The sequence below is a fragment of the Terrapene carolina genome, unplaced genomic scaffold, assembly GCF_002925995.2.
Source record: "Terrapene carolina triunguis isolate 2854851 unplaced genomic scaffold, T_m_triunguis-2.0 Scaffold231, whole genome shotgun sequence".
Classification (NCBI taxonomy): Eukaryota; Metazoa; Chordata; order Testudines; family Emydidae; genus Terrapene; species Terrapene triunguis.
In genome coordinates, this window is record NW_020664582.1 from 15,928,733 (window position 1) to 15,953,073 (window position 24,341).

At 41.4% G+C, this 24,341-nt stretch overlaps 1 protein-coding gene across 1 annotated transcript; it reads right to left on the reverse strand.

The window, feature by feature from the left end:
- Positions 1-429: 429 nt before the first annotated feature.
- On the reverse strand, positions 430-23,481 carry RAD51C (RAD51 paralog C). Its single transcript, XM_024211287.2, has 10 exons — positions 23,330-23,481; positions 20,921-21,179; positions 20,476-20,642; positions 19,691-19,824; positions 17,111-17,242; positions 13,765-13,831; positions 9,947-10,007; positions 6,618-6,678; positions 3,233-3,364; positions 430-3,027 (listed from the first exon to the last, which is right to left on the reverse strand). The coding sequence occupies exons 1-9, from the start codon at positions 23,445-23,447 to the stop codon at positions 3,260-3,262; spliced, it is 1,104 nt and encodes a 367-aa protein (XP_024067055.1). The 5' UTR covers positions 23,448-23,481; the 3' UTR covers positions 430-3,027; positions 3,233-3,259.
- Between the last annotated feature and the right edge of the window lie 860 nt (positions 23,482-24,341).

Consider the following 24,341-nt stretch of genomic DNA (forward strand, 5'->3'; position numbering starts at 1 on the left):
TTTTGTTTTATTCAATGCTGCAAACTTGGCTGGTTAGTATCTAATTTGTGCAATCATAAAATTCCCTCATGTCACTTTTTTTTTTTAATCACACTGCTGCTTTGAAGTAATATACAAAGTACAACAAAGGATTCCAGCCACACACTCAAAAAAACATAACCAGAGAGTTAATTGGTGAGACAATGGGCAAATTTTTCTCACTTACACAAGTGTATATCTGGAGTAGCTCAATGGACTCCAGCAGAGTTTCTCATGCAGAGGAGTATTGAATCAGGCCCACTACATCTACTTTTATCTCAGCCATTAGAGCCTTCTCTCTAGGGCTAGCCTATACCAGGCATTTTCACTAGTGTAGCTATAACAGTGTAACTGTCCCAGTGGAAGTCATACACCAGTGTGGTTTACTCCAGAAATCTCTCTTCCCCTCCTCTCCCCCCCCCCAAAAAAAGGGGGCAACAACCCAAAACAGTGGAAGCTACTCACAAGACCACATTGCCTTGAGGGGGTGTTCTGACTTCTGTTAGCCACTAAATTATTATATCTGACACCTTTTAGAACAGTACAAAAATCCATCGGTTATGAAAACAAATGTATTCCTTTAAGCTATCCTTATGTAATATGCACTTTCTAAAAAAAATTAATCTGGTTGACACCAGAAGCTATATTTTCTTGCATAAAACTAATGTTCTGAACACTTCTACACCAAACAGGTCTCCCTTGATATTTAGGCAACAAAACAATATAAAAATACATATTAGTGTAAATACATATTCTTGTAAAATCAGAGGGAGTGTATTTAATTATTAGAGGAACAGATTGGGAGTCAGGAGGCTTGAGTTTTATTCCCAGTGATGCTAGTTAAACTGTGTGACTTTAGACAATTTAATTTTTCTACCTCTCAACTTTCCCATCTGAAAATGGGGATGAAATGACTCACCTAGGAGTTTAGAGAGACGAGGTGGGTGAGGTAATATCTTGTATTGGACCAGCTTCAGTTAGTGAGCAAGACTAGCTTTCAAGCTTACACACAACTCTTCTCTAGGTCATGGAAATGTACTCAGAGTCTCACCCCTAAATACAAGGTGGAATACATTGTTTAGGAGTTGTAAGGCTTAACTGACATTTGTAATTGACTGAGATCTTTAGATGAAAAATGCTATGGATAATGTGATCCAGTGTACTGTACTGCATTAAGAGTTAGGAGACCTACCTTCTATCCCAACTCTGCAACTGATCTGCAGTGTGACCTTGTGCAAGTCACTTTACCTCTCTGTGCTTCTGTTTCCCCGGTATGCTTTGTTTGTCTTATCTATTTAGATGGTAAGCTCTTCAGAGGAAGGACTATTCTATGTACAATGCCTAGCATAATGGAACCCTGGTCTCAGGTGCGGTCTCCAAGTGCTACTGTAATAACTGTAATAAAAATAAGTAATCTGAATTTAGCATTAAATATGAGAGATCTTTAAATACTCCCCTTGAAGATAGAGAAATTGTTGCATACTTTAAACTAGAATAAGGTAAATTAACTGAAACAGAGAAGACTTTTTTCATAAATATCCTTACAGAGTAGCAACCATCAGTATCTACATCAGTAGTAATCCAGTGCTTTTAAAAATGGTGCTACAAGACCCTTAATCAATGCAGTTTTCCATGTGGCTAAGCAGGCATGCGCACTGTGTCAGACTGCCCCTTCTCTAGCACTGCAAGACGTAGGAAGCTATTATTCCCAAATGAAGCATTTGGTTGCTGACATCAGATGCGGTAGAATCCTTTTGTTTGCCTGTGTCTCCTGCATTGCAATGTTTGTCTGAGTCACAAGCCCTGCCGTCTTTCTTCCTCTGCGACATAGCTCTCCCGGATTCATGGATTTTTCATTTTGACAATACCTGATTCTCATGATGGCACCTGAATATTTTCCCCTCAGTATTGTATTATGCAAATTACATCTAAACACTATAATGATCCAGAAATCACTGTCACTCTCTTTTTCAGCATTTTAAATAAAGAAGGAGGTTTTGTGATTCACATTCAGCACTGAATTTTGTTTCAAAGCAAAGTCAATTTTAGGATGAATTACTAAATTAAAAATTATAGCTACTGACTCCCACAACTTGAATCTCCTATTTAGGCTGCTGGCTAGGTTTCCCCAGCAATCAAGTTAGCAAGTTCTGTGCTTCAAGGGTGTCAAGTAATACATACATACTCCCCTTGTGGTAAATATTTGCTTTTGTATCTAAACCTTATAAAATGCATCCAGATATTATGGTAACCAGCCCCCTCCCCATGTTCTTGCAATAATTAATATTTTGAATTGCCATTCAGTCATTCAAGGTTTATTTTCTGTGGAAGAGACCAGATCTTTGCTGCATTTTCAGTGGGTACATTTATGTTCTTCCCTTCCGTTTAGATTTTGGAGCTGCTAGTACATTGCTGTCTTTTAAGAAACCCATCTCTCTTCTCTAAATTAAATTAGGACTACAAACAAAACATGCCCTAGTGATTAGGATCACCATACTAAATCCTCTATTAGAAGAAAGATAGAACAGAGGCTGAAGACTATCCAGCCATGTAGATTAGACCTCAAATGTTTTCCATTCACCAAGATTGGGTTTTATCCAGTACAGCAATTCCTATGTCCTTCTGCTCCAGTATGCTGTCTCGGACCATGGCCAGTAACAAATGCTTCAGCTGTTAGAAAGCTTTGATTGGTCTCCAACATGGACATCACAGTAGTTAAGGGCTAAAGCCCTGATTTAGCACAGCACTTAAACACATTCTTATCTTTAAGCAGGTGCTTCAGTTCCATTGACTGAGGCCCTTATCCTGCAGCTTGTTCCATATGGACAGACCGTTGCATGGAGCCCTATTGAAGTTCAGCTGCACACAGAAGCGAATGCATGATCAAGACTGTCATCTGATGTACTGAATTGGATCCCATTGTTCCATGGAGCAAGTGTTTCTCTCTCTCTCGTGCTCAGACATACAAGTAGCAGCTATAATATTCTTCAACTAAAGAAGCTGAAGCCCCTGGTTGTAGAAAACATTTATTAGTAAAGCCAAATTAGGTCATAAAAATAAACATTTTAATGGCACTGCCATTATGTAAACTTGGATATTCTGGGTTTAATATTAAAGTAATTTGGGACACAGCAGTTCTGGTTTAAAATAGTCTCTCAGGTTCCCCTGGATGTTGAACCAATGTTTATAGTACAAACATTTTCATATGTAACACCTTTGTTGAAGTTTATCCTTTGTATCACTATTGTTTGTCCCCTTCTATCCGTGGCCGTTTTCGAGGGTTAATTTCAACTTCTGCTGGGGTCTGGCTTGGAGGTGGAGGATGCACATCCCGGAAGCCATGAGGCTGTAAGATACAAACAAAACCAACAACAACAGTGGACCTGACTGTGATCTCAATTAAAGTGGTGAGAATCAGGAGTAACTCAAAGTTAATGGAGTGACACTGGTGCAACCCAACATCAGAATCAGGTCAGAAAAATGTCATTTATTTTAGAGAAGTTGTTTAAAGTGTTCCTAATCCAGGCTAAGATCAGAATTATAAGGAAGTTCTTCCACCTACAGGCCAACTAAAAGTAAAATGAGAAGAGAGAGCTTATAAAGATATTTTCCTATCCCCAATCAGGCCATCATTTTCCTTTTGTCACTAATCACCACTATGGTTATGGAGCACTGCTACTTTGTAAATTAACTTACACTGCCTATTGAACGCCAAATCCTTTAGTTCTTACTCAAGCAAAACTCCCTCAGAAGTGAGACACAAGCACTGAAGGATTCAGTGCTAGAATCACACTTGCACTCAAAAACGGGAACTTTTAAACCCCAGGACAAAAGTTGGGGTTTTTTTAAATCTGAAAATTGCAACAAGACACCACATTGTTACAGAAAAGCATATCTGAATCTGTCTTATCAAATTGCTCAGATCATCACTGCAGGAACAAGAGCGCTTGTGGCCAACAACTGTGATTTATGGAGCATGCTGGGATGTACCTCATCTGCCAAAACCCAAATGTGGGTTAGAATGTGGAAGTGACCAAAGACAGACACAGGGAAAAAAATTGAGATCTTAAAGTGAGGATTAATTTGTTTAGCATCAGTGGCATTTGCTTTAGGATTAGCTCACGGTTCAGAATTTCTGGATTTAAAAAGTTTACAAATAATAAAGGTCCATAAAATGAATTTTATGTTAAGTGTGTGTCTTATTTCAGACACATGCATGTGAGGAAAAGGGATATTATACACTATGAAGTGGGAGCCCTGGATTTGGCTCTCTATCCTCCTGTCTCCAGACTGACAATGCTATGCAGGAAGCATCTCATGCTGATCTCTCCAGATAGTTAAGGGTCAGTGCTGACTCTCTCACAGTTGTTCTCTGATGGAAGGATTGTGACTACAATGCAGGGCCTTGGAGAAGGAAAGGGATTAATCAGGAAAAAAAATTGCTGCCAGGATCCTGAATGCTCAGGGAGACACATGGAGAGGCAGAGAGCATTTCTGAAGAATTGACATTTCAGGTTGGTGCAGTGTGAAAAATCAGGTAGAATTACTATCAAGTATGTGACTTTTATAAAATGCCAGTGGGTCCTATGCGCAAGACCAATTCAATCCATGAAACAAAGCCAGTAAAAAGGTTTTGACTGAACTCTAATCTCTATAGATTCTTGTGTATTTCTAAATGTCTCACCACATACAGTTTACTGGGACTTTATTTTTAAAAATAAAATTATTAAAAAGGAACAAATAATAAGAGATCCCACAAGGGCAGAACTTGTACCATCCATCTGCTATTTTAAGCATCTCAAGTGTTCTTCTAAGCTGTATAATGGGGAATCTTAAAGTTTAGTGTTTCACTGCTGCTTGCATCTAATCTCTGCCATTTACCCTCAGCATAAAGATTGACCTATAGCCAAGAATTCATTTAATCTAACACACTAGACTCCAAGGTGAAGCATTCCACTAGTTATGTAAGCAGTGGCATGACAAAGTATGAAGTTCTTGGATACCTTGTGCATGTGTTGAAGGTACTTGGCTTTCAGCCTCGTGCTTTTCAGTCATCAGAGAAGAACTATCATTCTTGTATAGCTTCATGAAGTATGCTAGTACTTTTAGACAGGGATAATGTGGCCCCGGTGAGTTATTCTTTAATTTATCTCTATTTTACAGACAGGAGAATCACTAAGGATAGTTAACTTTATAAACCAGTTAAAAGGGAATGTCATCGTCAGTCCTGGAGAGCTGAAGCTCTTGTGTTCATAGAACTTAAACATTCATTGGCCACTCAGAATTACAGATTTTGTGTCAGTCTCCCATTGCTAAACTACAAAGTGACAAAATCTGGGAAAGTTACATGAAATGTCATGCTGAAATTCATAACACTTAGCACGTAATACTGAACATGTAAAGCACACTAATTAATGAATCCACAAAACCCCTGTGCGACAGCTAAGTATTATCCCCATTTTACAAGTGGAAAAACTGTGGGACAGAGATGTGAACTGACTTGCCAATAACCTGGAGGGGTGTCATTGTCCAGATCAGAACCAGGAGTTCCTAGTTACTAGCCTGTGCCTCAGACCACACCCTTTTGCCTGTCTGTTTACAGGCATGGAAGTGCCTATAACAGCGTTTCTCAACGACCAGTTCGTGGACCGGCACTGATCCCTGAGATCTCACTGACACAATTTAAGGAAGGCAGCAAGACGGTCCCTGGTATCAAAAAGGTTGAGAAACTGTGGCCTATAAGACCAGCTTTTTGTATCTTGGTGCAGATATGTTCGATCATATATTTTCCAGCATTGAATGTCTAAGTACTAAGATGATATTTAAGAATGGGTACATAGGATGGCTACCACCAAACCTGAATTTAATGGAAGAAATAGATACAGAATTTATCACTCATGGAATTTATCTATCCTTTGAAATCTATGCTGAAGAAGTTCAACAAGACTAAAGGACAACATCTGGATAATCTAAAATTTCAACCAATCTTTGATAACTGCACTCAAGAGAGCCACAGTTTCAGATTGTATGGAGGGATGGAGTGGAATTGGTCTATTTTACAAAATAAATCTGACAGGAAAAGGCACCTAGAAATATGACTAGAGGATTAAGATATGTTTTAAATTACTTTTTTCTCCCAAGGTTTGTAAATGAAATGAACAAAATCTTTGATTTCTGTTCACTATGAAAACCTCAGATATTATGGACACCATTAAAAATCTGCAAGAAATGCTATGGCAACATGTTACCATGAGCACCTGTGACAAACAATTATTACATGTAGCTACCTAAATGATAACTGAAGAGATGAGTTTGGAGTTCATTTAATCTGAACAGAACTTAGATAATATTATTACTTTGTACCTATATAGTGCTTTGGATCTGTACATCTACTAGCACTTAATAAAGGTGAATATCACAATATGTAATTTGTCACTCAGCATTGTATGAATGTGGCTTCCTCCAAGTATTGTCTTCCACTCTGTGTTCTAAAGGAACAAATTGTGCACTCAGAGCTGTAGACACACGTTCTGCAAGCTTCCTTTTGGATAAACCCCCTCCTCCCATCACTGAATCTTCACCCCAAAATGAATACTGACTGTAATATGGAAAGGTATGGTCGACTCCTTCTGACTCGGTGATTTGTACAATGTTGCCAACCTGGTCAAACAAAACAGGTTTTGTTAGCATTAGCAAATATACCCTGCTAAAAGATTTAGCAATGTTTCACAGCGCAATATAAAGCAAACTTTAGGCTTTTAGGGCCAGATTTTCAAAAAAGAGCACCACATTCAACAGCTCCCATTTAGGTATCTAAATAAAACAACTAAATTTTCAAGAGTTTCAGCACTGTTCTCAATGGGAATTCTGGGTGCATAGCACATTGTCTATTTAGATTGTGAACTCTTTAGGGCGGAGACCTTGCTTCCTTACTCATATGTACATGAGGTGCTGTTGGCCCTATGCAGATAATAATGGAAGTGTTTCACTTCGGAAAGACATTGAGTACAATTCTACTCTACTTCATTAAGCAATAGACTTAGCCTTGAGAAACAGCTGAAAGACAGGTTTAACTGTATCTAGTACGTTCCAACAAGCTGGGAAACAAGCAAGAAGTTTTTCCCAGATGTTTCTCAGGTTTATACACATAACGTAGTGGCTAGGGCATTGGATTAGGACACAGGAGACCTTTGTTCTATTCCTAGCCATACCACTAACCTATGCAACTTTAGGCATATCACTTACTCCTTCTGTGCCTGTTTCCCTTCCCCACTCTTTGTCATTCTTGTCTATTTAGACTGTAAGCTCTCTATGGCAGTAACTATCTCTGTACTGTGTTAGTACAGTGCCTGGCACAATGGAGCCCCAATCTTGGCTGGGGCCACTACGTACCACTGTAATACCAAAAAAATAACAACTAGAAAATATCTGAACAGGAAGAGATTTTGTCCCACCAGCCCTGTGAATGCATACCTCCCCAAAGCTTATACCCTCCCTTGAGAAACATAAGGAAAAAGTTCTTCCTTGCAACAATTTGTCACCTTCCAAACTGTGATACCCTGCCAAGGATCCTGTTAATTATTTTTAGGGTTTTTTTTTTCTCCCTTAGGTGCCATTCTATTAGAGAGCACATAATTACAGCCTGAGGAAGAGTGCCACTTCATATTAACTATATAGGGAATTCCTTAGAACATTTAAGTGTGGGTTGTACTTTACAAAATAGCCTAAATCTCAAGCAGCATAAGCCATGTTTTTATGGCACTCAGTTGGAGTTCTGCTAGCTGCCTCTGAGTCAACTGGGTCTGTTCTCACAGCAACAAACCCCACTGTAATTAAGCACTGAAATTTCCATTGCTGGCAGGGTGGAGAGAGAGGCAGGTATCATGTTTAACCAAAGCATAATGGACAAGGCAGGAAGACACTCTAGCAGTCACATGAGCTCCACAATAACAGCTACAGAAACAAGGATTGTTAGCTATATCTGGATCATTTACAGATACAACAGAATTTGTTTATTGCTGTTTGTTGCATGTCTAAAATAGTCAATAGCACTCAAAACTGTAGCAGCTTTGCAGGTCACTCATAAGGAGATGCATGCCATATATAAAGGTAAAGAAGAACGTTGTTCTATGCATATTGACCCTTTCTGCTTTCTCTATCTGCTAAATATACCTCAGTCGTTCCAGTGGGTTCATGAAGGAGGCAGGCCTCACAGTCAAAATGTCACTGCAAACTTTATTTTCAGTGAGTATTTATGATTAAGAACTTTTGTTCCATCTGGAGTCCACATGCTGATGCGGCTTCCCTCTTCCTAAGGGGCTTTTTGGCTGATCAGGGATGTCAAGTTAACTCCAAAACAGACAGCCTGGTGTAATCACGCCATGTCTCTCACAAATGGAGAAAGAAAAAAAAAAATCACCGCTCTCTCTCCACAGTTTAAAAAAACAACAACAAAATCCCAACAGCTGGTCTAGTTTGTTCATTGTTTGCAGAGGATTAGGGAGTAGAAGGGAGGTTTTATGCTGCCATAGTTATATCTACACACTGATATTATGTGCAAGACAAAGTCAAGCGAGCAGATAACAGAAGTGGGCTAGGAAAAAAAGAAGTGGTGGCGGGGGAAGTCACATTGCAGCAGACAGAAAGATAAAGTCGAACTGCTCCGGGGGGGAGTCACCCTCTTTGTTTTGAGCCCTGAAGGTTCCCCTTCAATTTCCCACCATCTGTCAGGAGGAGAACTAAAGGGAGCTCTTCAGAAAGGAAAGGGGTGCTTCAGTTTTTAGTAGGGAGATCCTGCTTTGGGAGGCAGAATGGTCCAATGGATGGGGCCAGGGATTGGGAGGCAGAAGATCTTATTCTTAATTAGTTTTATTACTGTAATGCCGAGTCATAGACCAGGACCCCATTGTGCTAAGTCAGTGGTTCTCAAAATGTGGGTCAGGACCCCAAAGTGGGTCACGAACCCATTTTAATGGGGTTGCCAGGGCTGGCGTTAGACTTGCTGGGGCCCAAGGCCAAAGCCCGAACCCCACCACCCGGGGCCAAAGCCTGAGCCGTACCACTTGGGGCTGAAACCAAAGCCCAAGCCCCACTACCCAGGCTTTGGCCCCCCCACCTGGGGCAGTGGGGCTTAGGTGGGCTCAGGCCTCAGTCCCCCTTCCTGGGGTCAAGTAGTAATTTTTGTTGTCAGAAGGGGGTCACGGTGCAATAAAGTTTGAGAACCCCTATGCTAAGTGCTGTACACACCGGCTTGCCCAAAATCACAAAAAACTTCTTTGTGCGTCAGTTTCCCCACCTGCAAAGTTTGTCCTTTTTTTTTTTTTTTTTTTTTTTTTTTAAATACAGGTACTCTACTCCTGTCGGCCCCCCACTGGCGTGATCCTACCCTGCTGGTGTCACACACCGCCCCCCACCCCCACTATGCATTTCAGATAATATGGTATCTGCCATGTGGCGTGATCTCACACATACCATGCATGAGGTCAAAAGAGCTTAGAAGCGCAAGAACACTGTTTTCGCCCCACTACCTTATTTAGTGAAGCTTTTTGAGGTGTATGGATGAAGAGAGCTGTAAATGCCACGTACAGTTTTTTATTATCCACCAGTCTCCAAATTGCTCTTGAAGCTGATGCCACCAGACTGATATTTTGATGCTACATGACATCCTGTCAAAGACATAGTGTAGTGCTGCAGCATGCTGATCACATGGGGAGGGAGGAGTTTGTCAGAAAGGTGACCATCCTACTGATGGCCTGACCTAGTAACCGTTGTAGTATTCCTGGGCCCTACCAGCCCAGAGAATGGGAGACCAAGACCTGAAATCAAACTCAGATCCCACTTGGCCGCTGGGTTCAACCTGAAATAGATTATCAAATAGAAGATGCAATAGGCACACTTTGTAAATTTGCTAGCCTGTACTTTCACTTACCTCTGTTTGTTGTCCCAGTGGAAGATTAAACGGATGGTAGCAGCATGTCCCCAGCTTTCCCCTAACAGAGCGAGAAAAAAAAAAATCCCACATGCTACTTTATTGTCTCCTACAATGCATTAGCATCAATACATTTAACAGCAAATAAAAAAAAACCTCATTCATCCACAAAGATGATTGAACACACAAACAAAAGTGATATGACTCAATACTCCCAGAAATAAGTGTATAAGGATTCCTTAATTATTTTACCAATTTGTAGGGTCAAGGAATAAAATCTACTCCCCTGGATTTTTGTGTGTGTGATTTTAAGATTGAAGCAATACCTTTATATTCAGAAAAAGGTTTTATATACATTTAGCAAGAGAACAGACACCAGTGATAGCATGACAGTATGACTAAGAGGAGCTTTCCCATCTTTAGAGAAAAAAGTATAGTGGTTATATGGTGGCATCTAAATTCAAGGCAGTTATAATCTGGCTCTCAATTCTATTTGTAAGCACACAAACTTTGCTATTTTCCTCCCAAAATCTTGGATCATAACAAGGGAATATTATGACTATTAAAGTGTTTAAGACTATTATGCTAAATCCTCCATTTCGGAGAGCCCTCTTCTGACTTATTCAAGAAGTAGAGTAGAATGCTCAGAAACTTGAGAAATTGGGGCAATTGCCCCATTTCAAGGGAAGTAATCCCATTATTTCTGTTCACATCTGACTATGAGCTGAAGTGTGAATCAATTTATAGATAGCACTACCAGATGTTTTTCTTTGTATGTTCCAGGGGACATTCTGTAGTCAGAAGATGGATTGGATTTTAAAGCAGTCATCCGGTTAAGTACTGCTAGCATACCCTATTCATCCAAACACAACCCCATAACTTCTGAGTCGAGTCAGTATATTTGTCTGTCTCTGACCTGTAACCAGTCCCATCCCATCACATCTTCATTACTGCACACAGAGGGGGGAAGCAATAGAACTCTGATAAAAGATCCTCAAATTAAATCACTTAATACATCTAGGCCAGGGGTCGGCAACGTTCGGCACGCGGCTCACCAGGGTAAGCACCCTGGCGAGTCGAACGTTGCCGATCCCTGATCTAGGCTTTCAAGGCAACTTGCCAGGCCCCACTCCATCATGCTAACGCAAGATTTAAGGTTGTGTTTCTTGGACATGGTTCTCAACTGGAGGTCAGAACATGAGTTTTACAAATGGGTGCAATTTCCATTTTAACAATATTTCCATGCATATTTAATTTAAAAAAATGACAAAATGAGATGCTTCTGAGTTAAACTGGCTGGAGATTAATATTGGACCTAATGGATAAGTATACCACATAAAAATGTCTAGGGACACCCATCTTAGCTCTCAGCAGTAGGAAAGAAAGCAGCCCCCTTCCCAGAAAGCTCCTGCCTTAATACCTTCCAGCATCTGGGTTTTATTCATAATTTAGGGCTTCCCTTCCACTAGGAAACCGAATAACACTTTAGGGATTAAAGCTCTTGTGAACTCTTAAGAGAGATTTTCTAGGGCCTACTAATCAATGAAACAACATTCAGTGGGGGAGACAGAAGACAGACAACCAGAGGCAGCAGGGCTGAAAATCGCTGACTTGGATACAAATAGATTAGATGCTAACAAGCCATCATTCTTTGGCTGTAATCAACATTTGAGGAACAAGTTTACTTTAGCCTCATTATGAGACCATTGCCATAGATGTACCATCTACACAGTGGTTCTCAACCAGGGGTACACGTACCCCTGGGGGTACGTAGATGTCTTCCAGAGGGTACATCAACTCATCTAAATATTTGCCGAGTTTTACAACAGGCTACATAAAAAGCACTAGCAAAGGCAGTACAAACTAAAATTTCATACAATGACTTGTTTATACTGCTCTAATATACTATACACTGAAATATAAGTACAATGTTTATATTCCAATTGATTTATTTTATTATTATTATATGGTAACAATGAGAAAGTAAGCAATTTTTCAGTAATAGCATGCTGTGACACTTTCGTATTTTTACATCTGATTTTGTAAGCAAGTAGTTTTAAGTCAAACTCCTGAAAGGGGTACAGTACTCTGGAAAGGTTGAGAGTCACTGATCTAGAGGGCCTTCAAATCACTCTCCTAATTCTCCAATGCAACACTTAAAATAGGTGGATCTCCAGAGTAAATACAAATCAAATTGCACACAGCCTTGTGCCACTTCAGAATCCTCAGCCTCTGAGCTGCAGTTGCTTAAAATTGAAATGTGGCTGAGCAGGGGCCCTCTTAGCCTGAATATTTCACCAGCTGAGGACAAACCTTCACTGTAGCAGGAGATGCAATTTAGTTTAACAAATCTATAAAGCTGCACACATATTTAGGGCAGAGTCACATACAGTTTATGTCTTCTGCAATGGGGAGGCTATGTCACATCAAAAAATCCTTAATTTCAAAACTGTGCGCAAGACAGTTCGTGACACCTTGGGAATATCACCTAAATGGACTTCTTTTACATTCTTCACTGTCCCTATGACCCAGTAAAACAGAGCAGTTTTCCCAAACACTGGCTGTTAAATAAGGTTAAATCTATTAGCTTTAATTCATTTTGAAGCCAGAAAGGCTGTCAAAAATAATGAATACAGCTGAGAGCAGGAGGTAAAGATGACAAAGGGTCAGATACTGAAAGCAAGGTCTTTATCTGCATGCACAGTTCAAAATCCAATGTTGTCCAAGGAGATGCCTTGTATTTGTTCATTTTATCTTACTTCTGTGCCAAACGGTTCAAGGGCTGAACATTCATTGGGAACATCTTTCCCTCCTGCCTCTCCCCCCTCAAATAATCAAGACAATCATTACTTGATTCACAGAAGGTGAAGCTGTATGCAGAGAATGTTTCCCTGTCTAATTACAACATTAAATATATTTACAACATAAACCAAGAAAGAGGAAATTTAAAGCTTAATTAGGCCAAATCTCCATCCTTCAGGCAAACTGTTCCAGTCTGCCCTGTAAACTTAGTAGACAGTCCCATACAGATCATCCTGCTTATGGGATACACAAGAGTAATTTGTATGGGTATCTTTACTCTGCTTATAGGATAAATCAAAGTAGAGTGCCCCACACAGAATCTCCCCACCTCTTCATAATTACACAGGGTGAAGGACAGGTTATCAGATAGTTCCAATGCGTGCACCAAATCTGAAACACTTTTGGAAACTATTAAGGAGTACAGTTTCAAAGGTTTACTTTGCCACTGTGTTTGAATATATTTAGGGGTGTGGATGGGAAGTTCTCAGGCAATTGTAGGGGAAGAAAATGAAAGCATGGTGGGGCCATTACCCCTTATGTCTTTGTGGGACATGCTGCAAGACATTAGCTTCAGATTCTGGAAACTAGCTACTGTACCCATCTAATAAAGCAGCGAATCTATACTATTTTCCCTCAAGAAGCAATTCAGTCAAATTTAGGAGTCCTAACAAAGGCTCAAACTAGTAACATTCCCAATCTGCAACTTAAAAGGTTACAAAACAAAATTGTTAAAAATTAAATCCTTTTTTAGGCTGGGATCTCAGATGCCATATTTGATCGTAGGATTAGTTTTAATAGCAGCAGCTGAGGCCTGTAGTGAAAACAATATAGCTTGTTGTATTTCAGGACTCTCCACCAGCAGCACTAAGTCATCACAGGTTCAGGTAATTTTACTGCCAATACTCAGCATTTTCCTGCAGCCACAGAAATTACAGCCAACATTTTCAGGTTTTTGTTCACGAAAAACAAACATTCAAAGGATAATGTAATTTTCAACTTGCTGGCTAAACACCTACCTAAAGCAGGTACCAACATGGACTGACTTTGTCCAATCCTTGTTGTCATTTGATTTGTCAAAACTACCTAAAGGGGAATGGGGGGGGGAAGAGAAGAGAAGAGAAGGAAACAATAAAAATACAGGGAAACTGTCATGTAAGAAAAGAAAAAAATGATTTTCCAAGTCTGCATCAAGAAAAGCTATATTAATAATCTAATGCTGCCATTATTACTCAAGCAAGACTCCCACTGACTGCAATGGGACTTTTGCACAGTAAAGAGAGGCTGGGAACATTTACGGTATCACTATCCAGAGCAGATTAGTAGAACTCTGCAAAAATATTTTCAGTCTTCTAGGGAGGGGGGGGGTTGCTCTCATTCAGGACTGTAGCTCTAAAGCTAAACCTTCTCCTCATACTAGATGCCCAAACATCTTACACGCTGGTACGTTACACAGACATCTAAACAGTAGTTAACACAAATTCTATTATTCACATACATAGGCCCTCTGGCAAAGGGGTAGACATCACCCAGTGTACCATAAATGTACACAGTGATGTACAAAGTGTGCATGTGCTCTGCAATTAGCAGAATCCCTGCAGCTTCTAGTCTAAAAATGCGCAAGTAGGTACAATACAAAGCAATACGCAAGAGAACAGACAGAGTGGGGGAGTGTTTTTACAGCATGAATCTTCGTAGGCGGATCACAGACAGTCTAGATTAGATTCCTGGTAGAATGGAGGTAGTGGTGGGGAAGAGATAAAAAAGGAGCAAGAGAGGTAACAGCTGACTTCATACACTAGATTTGATAATTTTGCAGATTTTCTTCATTGTCATATTCATTTCAGTTTACTGAAAAAAAAAACAGCACCTATCCCAAATCCAAGGTCTTTCAGTGTTTGGTTTTATTACTGCTGTGCAATTGTTGCCTGACTAGTTAATTCATTAGACGATTTCCTATACATTGTGATTTATCATTTCTTTAGGAAGGGATGTTTGTGCTGTACTGCTTCCCTGTTCAATAAAACAAAATATATATGTATCATTTGGGTGAAGGAAAGAGACCTATATGATGAAAGCTATTCTCTTTCAAGTTCACAAGACAACTAATATATGGGCTGGATGGGAATAAAGAGAAAGGTGTACAAAATACAGTTACAGAATACATTTATCCCCTGGTACCTACACATGAAGGAAAGCCCTTCATAATTCATGTGTGTGGCTTACTGTCACCAGCAGGCACACATGTGTTACACTGGCAGAATGCAGTTATGCGCTTTTCCTTCCTGTAGTTATCTAAGGAAACACGGGGGAGGATTTATTTTTAGCAGTACAGACAAAAGCCAATTGCATGACAGCAGTCTGGATGACAGGGAATCAAGTCACCTGGCAATTGTGTGGACAAGCACCATTTTGAGACTGTGGAAGCTTTAATTCCTGAACAATGCTTCTCTGTGTTGTAAGATCTCAAAAAACACCCCTATATTTAGCTGTAGCTCCTGAGTGCCATCTGCTGGCTAGATGGCTGCACATTTGCAGACTTTCATACTGGGGTAAATGATGCAGAAACAATTTACAGGCAGGAAACTATGGGTTTCCATGGATGCCAGAGCAATGAGCCAAACCACAGCAAAGAAAGTGGTTTTCCACCCTCGATGTGGTCCTTTCATGAAAACAGTAGTTATTTCTAAACCAGCAGGCCCAATCTAAGACAATTTAAGGATTCCTAGTTTATTTAAATGTGTGCACACATGTCGGGAGAAGAAGCTGAAGGCACAAGCTCTAGCTCTCCTTTTTCTAGATGTTTTTAATAAGAGAAGCTACCAGTGACAAAAGGCCAGTTCAACTGGGCAGAATTAAACATCTGTGAAAAGAACTTCACTTTAAGTGGTGTTTCACTGTAACATAAAACAGATGCCATGGGAAAACATTCCCTCTTGACCTTACTAATGATAGTGGTAGACTCTCTTCTGCACCCCCTCCCTCTCTATAAGGCATATGCACCACTTCGGTCCCCTCAGATGGAGAGGGCGTGGTCAGCTTTGTGTGTCTTTGCCCCTTCCTTCCACAGGTTAGTAGCAATTTCTCTTCTACTGTTCAGCCAGAGCAGAGGAGAGGGGAGATGATAATCCCCGCGGAAAGACAGTAATAGTCCTCTCACTAGCAAGCATAGTGAAAACCAGTTGTAGCAAAGTGAAACTTCACTGTAAGCAGAGAGCATAAGAAAGGAAAGTCCACTGAAACACCATGGAACTTCCACTCCACTACCAGCAGGGGTTATTGTATCTGCTATCATATTTAAAATCCCTACCCCAACCAAGACGCACGAAGAAAGAAAGTATAAAATAATATAGGCTTCTACAAATTGGTATTTGATCATTTAACTAAGTAGATTCATAAGATACTTCTCAGGTCTATTTTACTTGTGTAGCCAAGTCCAAGAGAAAGACTATCTAATTGTCCACCCTTTGCTTCGTGTCCTTTCTACAGCAGATTCTGCTTATTGGCAAATCTCTCAGATGCCAGCAAAAAGTTGCCATTATCCAGTTGTTGCTAATTAGCGGAAGGCAGCTTTGCAGGGCTGCAGTCAGGGAAGGCACCACTGGAATGTGTCTTCCCTGGCTGCAGCCCCACAAACACGCCTGCGGGCAGAGCAGCAGTGGGGAGGGGAGCTGCAGCCCAGATACTGGGGCTTTCTATGGTGAGTGGAGATGCTAGGGGCTCAAGGAGCTCCAGGGTGCTCTTTCTGCGCTCTCTGGTGCTTGGGGCTGAGCATGTCCCAGCACTTCCTTCGCTGGGAGCAGCCCCCCAGCAGGGCACAGCTCAGGGAGAGGTACTGTGCAGCTATGCCATCTGGGCTGGAGCCCTCCCCACCCTGTTATTGCTCTGCCCACAACCTCCCCTCCCAGCCCAGAGCTCCTGTGCAGGTCCTTTGCACAGGATAGGTTAGCAGAGCTGCAGCCCCACAAGGAAGTTCTAGGACATGCTGAGCACTGGCCGCAGGCAGATTTGCAGGGTTGCAGCCAGGGAAAGCACGAACCAGCACTTCCTTCCCTGGCTGCAGCCTCACAAACTTGCCTGCAGCTGGGGGCTTTCTTCCAAAAAACCATGATGAATAAGCAGTATACCACTGCTAATATCCAATTCCATTAACATTAAAGTCAATGGTACAGGATTGGTTTCTAGCAAAATGTTGCTATTAACAGATTGTTGTTATCTGCTAACAGGCAAACAAGTTTCAGTTGCATGCCTGCAGTTTTATTTTGCTGTTTTCAGGCATAGATAACCGCATTAGTAGAGTCCTGTTGTGTACTTTGCGTATTGTAAAACTGCATCTCCTTTGACTCAACTCACACCCAAACTCACAGCTAATTTATGAGCATTTGCTATGCTGATCAACTGTTGTGCTAAGCCATTCAGAAGCCGCGTTCGCAGTGAGAGGTCCTCAAAGTCGTGGCGAAAAGGAAAGGCAATTCCATCCACAATAACCAATCGGACCTAAACATAGAAAGCAAAAAAAATGGTGTTAAGCTTGTATTCTATAAACTAGTGATGACATCCAACAGAATATTTCAAGTGTATCAGAATCTATTTCATATAAAATAATTAAAATCTTCTATTTGCTATCTATATGTGTCCAATAACCAATAATACACTAAGATAAAAAGCTGGACAACATTAGTGGTTGAGAATGGAAACAGGAGAAGAGAAAGTTAAGCATCAGTTACTACTTTTCAGCCTCCTCAACTTTAATTCCTATTATTTTAATTTCACCCTCACAAAGGAACAGGATGAACTTCACTGTTAAGGTAACTCATCAAGGTACTGAGGCTGTAAGCAGAGATCAAGCTTGGAAACATGGATTTTAACAGAAATTTACAGATATACCAGGCACTGCGCTATGGAATCCAGTGTCTGTCTCCCCTGTAGATGTTTGCTTTGCTGAACAGTTTCTTTTGGAGCATTCATTAGCTAAAACTAGAATACAAACACTGCTATAGGCTCATCACCATCCATAGCAGATGAGGATTTTGATTTATTCCAGCTTCATTTGCAATAGCTGTTATGATGGCCAAAACTGCTTCAAGTATAGGAGGGAGACCTGGTAGTCTTGTATTGTTCAAGTGCCTGGTTGCTAAAACAGCAGAATCATGGGATTCTGCAAGTTCTTGCATTACTGGGCAAGGCAACAGCTTGAAAATTACAATGGGAAAACCTTGTTGTTGTACTATTGATTTAACACATCACTGGAAAATAGCTTTAGGGCTGGAACGTACAATCCTGCAGCAAATGTCACTTTGGGAAATGGCACTGGGAATCCGACAGGAAAGAAGAATTTGAAATGGGAGGTGGAGCTGAAATCATCAGAATTAAAACAAGACCCCCTTGCTTTCTCTCATTTTTCTCCAGGGATTCTCTTTCATAAGATTCTAAGTGTCTGTCTGGTGCCTCATATTTGGCTATAAAATTCACTCCTGCCCTTACAGGAATGAGCAAATCAGTTTAACAGTACAATAATTCAGTATACTAGAAAGGCAAATCGTATTACCCCATCTACATGCCTATCCGATTAATAGATACTGAGGTATGATGGTAACTCCCCAGATTTCTTTCTATTGCATTTGTTACAAAATTAGCAGAATTGTGGGTTTAATAGACTCAAAATAGACAATAACCTAATCTTGATAACAGTTACCCTGTCCACACCACAGCTAACCCATTCAAGCTGAAGTTGTTTTAATTCCTATAAATCATAGTCTTCTCTGTAGTGTAGACAGTACCTATGGAGGTAACTTACACTGCTGCCCACCAAGGCTATCTGAAAAAAGGATCCATGTCATTCATAATACAAAATAAAGTTAGGAGCTGTTCTGGAGTTCCCAGGCTGTGTCTTAACTCTGAGGCTGCTTGGAGGGATTGGGCCAGTTTTAACACAAAATGGCACTGCAACTATCTGTTAGGTCACATATTAGGCTGGAGAAGAAATCACCAGAGAGTCTTGTAGTTCCCAACCATCAGAATATCAGATTCAAAGCCAAGCATCAATAATCTGCACAGATGGCACAACAGAATAGCAGCCCTTTGCCACTGTGCTAATGAGGCTGTGTGCTCTCCTGGGTGGCCAATACAACAAGGAACCTTTAGTACCTGGCAAAGAGAGGGCAATATCAGAGGCAAGTACAACTAAAACTAAAAAGTTCATCCAAAAATGGAAAATTAAGTATTAGATACAACCTGTATCCTGGATAACATTCCTAAACAATAGTCATTTGTACTCTGTTACACGGAGTCACAGAGCAGCTTGTTGGGGAGAGATTTGCCCTGAAGAATCTAAACATCTTGAAAGGAGGTGGAGGAAATCTGCATTACAATATTGTTACACTCAGAACCTAGGCAACTTTTCAGCAGTTGTCCACTATACAATTAAGCTGCAGGCTCAAGTTGCTTATAGCAACAGAAAATGTATTGAGAGAGAGAAAAGAGTCAGCCTCTGGCTGCCATGATGCTGATAGGTTCTTTTGGTGATGGATGCTGTCCTTGGGGGAGAAAACTGGCACTGTGTCATCCTGGCATCATTACATCATGTTGATGAAATGCAAACATGACCTAGAGATACATTTTCCAAGGGCACCTGTTGCACTAAGAAAATGTAGTATTTGTGGTGTGGTGCCTCAAGAGTCGTAGCATTAGGATGGAGATTAAGCAGGTTAAAAAGAAGGAAATTATTAGGAAGAGGAAATTGGTAGCAAGAGCTGAGAGAGAAAGAAGCACAGATTTTTACATCTGAGGTTAGGCAGCAGCCAAATCTCAGTTCCCAGGCTCATGGTCTGCTTGGAAACTCAGATTGATCAACCTTTTCTCACACCAATGAACAAACCCTCAATGTCTTCAATACATCTCCGAATACGTAAGGTATCTTTCATCTAAGTCTGCAGTAACCCTTACCTTTGAATGCTCTGAAAGGAAGTCTGGGAGGAGGTAGACCTGTGCTAGCAGCTCTGTGTAGTCATGACAACGGAAGTAATAGATATGAGAAAGAATACTTTCAAGCGAGAAAGTCTCCAGGGATTTTTGAAAGTCTGTGGGGGGGACCAAAAAAAAAAAAAAAAAAATTTGTGCTCAACACATTATTACTCTCATCATTCCTCCAACCCCTGTCTCCAGCACCTAACAAAAACAACATTTGAAAATTTGTAAAAAAAAGGAAAAGGAAGTTATCGGTCAACAATTAAAAGTGGAAGGAAATTTCCTTTCCATCTGGCTTGAAAGTGGGCAACACAATCACCTTCTAGAAATTGTATCAGAAGCTGTCTCAGGATATGCACACACATTCACTGAAACCTGCAGAGAAGACTGATGCAAAAATAACTAAGTTTAAAAAAAAAAAAAAACAATTTTGTTCAGTAATATAACTGTCAAGCCAGCTGACCAAAATGACATTAGTCAAAATTAACCAGACAATATTTAATGTGTGGGTACTAACTCATATGATATAGGTGTCCGCTCAAATCTGTTAAACATAAACAAGTTCTTTGCTCAATGTGGTCCTAATATTCATATGCCAAGGCTGCTGGACCTGACACCTTGACAACTTGTCCTCCTAGCTATCTATATGTAAACTAAACCTTTTAAATGCAATATAACTTGCCTACATTTAATTAGTTTTGCACATACACCACTATAAGATTGTTAGCCTACCATGCTGAAAGGAACACGGCTTGGTAATATACCTTCTTCCTGATGTGTTTCAGCAATAAGCTGGCAGTGCTGAACACAGGCAGTTGCAATGTCTACCACTCTGTCTACCATAAAGCTTCCCTCTGTATCAATGAAAACTGCTTCTCCAGCAAGCCCCCCAAAACATTCTGGAATCTGCACATCTACTGCCAGCTGCATACTGTCAGAAGAAACAAAAAGAGTTAAAGACAGAACGATAATTAAATAATAATATGTCATTATCTACAACCCCCCACTCCCAATTTATCTCTAAAGTGACAGTTAGTTCTGGTGAGGGGTAAACTGAACAGGAGATATTACCAGTATCAAGATATTTCTGTAATACACCATGGAATCTGGGGTTGCAGCCATAACAACAAGAATAAAGGACTTTGGCCATAGTTACAATCAGTATTATTAAATCCCTAGTTGCACAGAGGTAATATACAAATAAAATACCATAACTGGGTTTTCCCAACACCTGGTGCTCCACAGATCTCCGTGATTTTTGTTAGTTGCACACCACCTCCCAGAATATCATCTAAAGCTGAACAAAAGGTGATGATGAAGCCTTGTGCCTGTTCTTGTGCCAAGAGTTCTAGTGCTGTGCACTTCCCAACAGCTTCCGGATCATCAGCAGTCTTTGTTGCATTACTGTGACATTCTCTTCTTACAATTTGCAAGGTTTCTAGTGCCTCCTCTTTAGAGATTCCAATTTCTGGAGGGGGGAAAAAAAACAAACAAAAAAAAAGCATGAGACAGTTTATTTTTACAAACAACAGGTCCCAGTATAAATAGAGAAGACCGTTTCTGCTGGATTTATAGGCTCTGCAATTAAGAACAACATTTGAAAAGACTTGCCAAAAAGTATTAATATTTTTGGAGTAATAATGGAAACAGACTACTCATGCTGACCTATTTGTCTCCATCTTTGGAATAAAAACTAGTGGCCTGATTTTTAGAAGTACCAAGAACTCACAAATCCCACTGAAGTCAATGGAAGCTGCAGGCACTCAGCCCCTCTGAAAAAAATCAGACCATAAATTTCTTCTTCCAATCACTTAACACCAGCTTTCTTTAATATTCATTCTCTTTTGGTGATGACAGGATTTTTTTTTTTCAGAAGATAAAGGTTCACATCACGGCCAGAAAAGCGACTGACTACTGGTTTCTATCCCACTAGAAGCTCATCATACCAACATGACACCACTAATAAGATCCGTAGGAGCTGAACCAAACACAAAGGAAGTGACTCCAACAGCAATTAATGTGGTTTGTTCAAGTTCAGGTGGGAGTGTGCATGCCAAAGAAGGGACCTCCAAATGAGAGACCAGAAGTGACCTATGTCATAGATTTGGATGGGACCTGGGAAGACAAATTCCCTGTTGTCATATCATCAGGGACTAATGTAGTCAATTACTGCTCACTTGAAAAACACATCTTCTGGTTAATGGCTTCAGAACACAGTAGTTTTAACTAAATTACAGTGACACCTAGTGGTCATAAGCAGCAAATAACACAGAAGCATATTCAAGGGCCTAAGACCTATTTCAAATCCAAGTGAAGTTATACACAGTAATGGAACAATGCAAGATACATTAATATTTCTGATAAATATATATAAACTGCCCACCAACTACAGATATATTTATTTCACCTTGAAATGAGAAAAGATAAAAGCTGAGATAACATATTTCATACATTTATCTTAGTGGATTGGAAGATCTACTCTAGTTTCTTGTGATCTATTCTAGTTCCTTTGTAACCAATTTCACACCCCTTTACTTGGTTTAGGACCTGAGATGTGTATGTGTGGGGGTAACCTGTTACAGTTCTCCTTTCTCAGTGTCTCATTTCCATTTAGTTCTCAGCAAAAGCAGGATCCTCTGTCAAAGAGTCAGATCCTTTTTACTGAGATACAGTATAGGTAAAAATAATTAAACATGGGAAAACGTTTTCCTTTCACTTCTTCAGACTTGCATGAAGACTGGATGAGATAAGACCCTCCTCTCAGGGAGTCCAACCACAGTACTTGAGCACTGCTGAAGTTAAGTGCTTTATACACATGAACTAATTAATTAAACTAGTCAGTTAAAACCCCATTCTTACCAGCAAGGTGCTAGCCTGGTTTCCCATGTAGGCAGGGGAGTTCTGTTAATAATCAATGCTCAAAATCACAGTACAGACTGGGGGAATTGAGGGAGGACATTGAAAGGAGCCCCAAGAAAAGCCCTAAGATAGGGAGCAGAGTGACTGAAGATGAAACCTGGGCTATAGTGTCTGGGGATGGAACAATGAGGGGAATCCCAGCCTATGGTACCTAAGAGAGAAAGCTCCCAAGACTAGAGAAGTGGGGAGGTCCCTGGCTAGAGGGGTGCTTGGGGGTGGGGGTGGCTCAGGGTGGCACCTGGCCTGTAGAGAAGGGTCTTGGGGAGGATGAGAATGTGCCTAGGTAGAGGGTAAGGGTCATAGGTGCTGGAACTAGGGGTGCTGCTGTACCCCTGGATTGAAGTGGTTTCCATTATATACAGGGTTTACAATTTGGCTCTCAGTACCCCCACTATAAAAACTGTTCCAGCACCGCAGTAAGGAAGGGGTCTTGAGGAGAGAACGACGGCCAGGGGGGGAGGTTCGGTGGGGGCGTAGATGGGGCTTTAGAAGAAGCTATAGCGTGGGTAGACGGTCCGGGTCCGCTGGGAAGGGGCAGTCGGTGCGTGTGCAGGCCTGGCCTGGGAAAGAGGAGGGGCAGTGGGCGTGCGAAGGGGGAAAGCGCCGCCGCTGGGCTAGAGCCTAACAATTGAGACGTGGGGTCGGGGCCTTGGCGGGGGATAAACCAGACCCCTCCCCCGATGGGTCCCAGTCCGGTACCTTTGCTGAGCTCGCAGGGCCCGATCTCTAGCAGCTCCTGGGCCGTCTGGAACCCGGCTCCGATGAGCTTAGCCCTGAGGCCAGGGGCTAGGGGAAAGCTGCCCACATCCCGCTGCATGGTCCCCAGGCTGGGCCCAAAGCCTCCAGAGCTCTAGGCCTGGGCTCCGCCCCGGCCCGCCCCCGCCCAGGCCAGTCCCCTCCCACCGACCCGGGAGCCCGCCGGCGCTGCCCTGTCTGCGGCCCTAGATCCTTTCCCTCTGCTCGGCCCCCGGCTAGCGACTCCGGCCGGGCAGCAGGGAGCTTCTGCAGCCGGGCGAGGGCGCACGGTGCGAGCCATGAGGCACTCAGCCTGCTGGCTCATACTGGCGCCCCCAGCCTGGGTGTATATAGCGGGTCCCAGGTCAGGTGCCAAGGTTAGGTTGGGCACCCCTGAAAGAGGGGCAGTCTTAGGTGCTGTTTGCCCCCAGCCCTCTACCCGCCCCCCCCCCCAGCTTTTGAGACATATCCCTTTCACCCAACCGGTGTTTGTGCTCTGTCCTTTTTAGATAATAATCTCTAGGGGCAAGGGCTGTCTTGGCAGCGCCTAGCAAATCATGGGCACCATTGTAATGAAAATAGTCATCATCTATCTTTTGTAGCTAGATGTGCAGCAGTGCAGAAAAGAGGTGAGGTGAAGAGCTAAGTTCCTCAGCTCTGGTATAAGCAATGATCAACAAAAAGAACCCCAAACATGTTTTTTTTTTTTAAAGTATGATTTTTAAGACATTCTTAGAGTGGGTGGACTCATGGTATCACAATGCTTGGGGTTGGAAGTATTGCTTTAGTCACCTATCCTACTTGAACCTACATGTTGGGCCCTGGCACTGCACTCTTATCTACCTCAGACATGTGTTTCAATCAGCAACAAAATTTGTAGCTGCTTCTGTGAGTGAGAGACTGGCATTTGTAATATTAGTCCAAACTCCATTGTGAGTCAGGGCACATATAGCTGAAAGAGAGACAAATCTTTGCT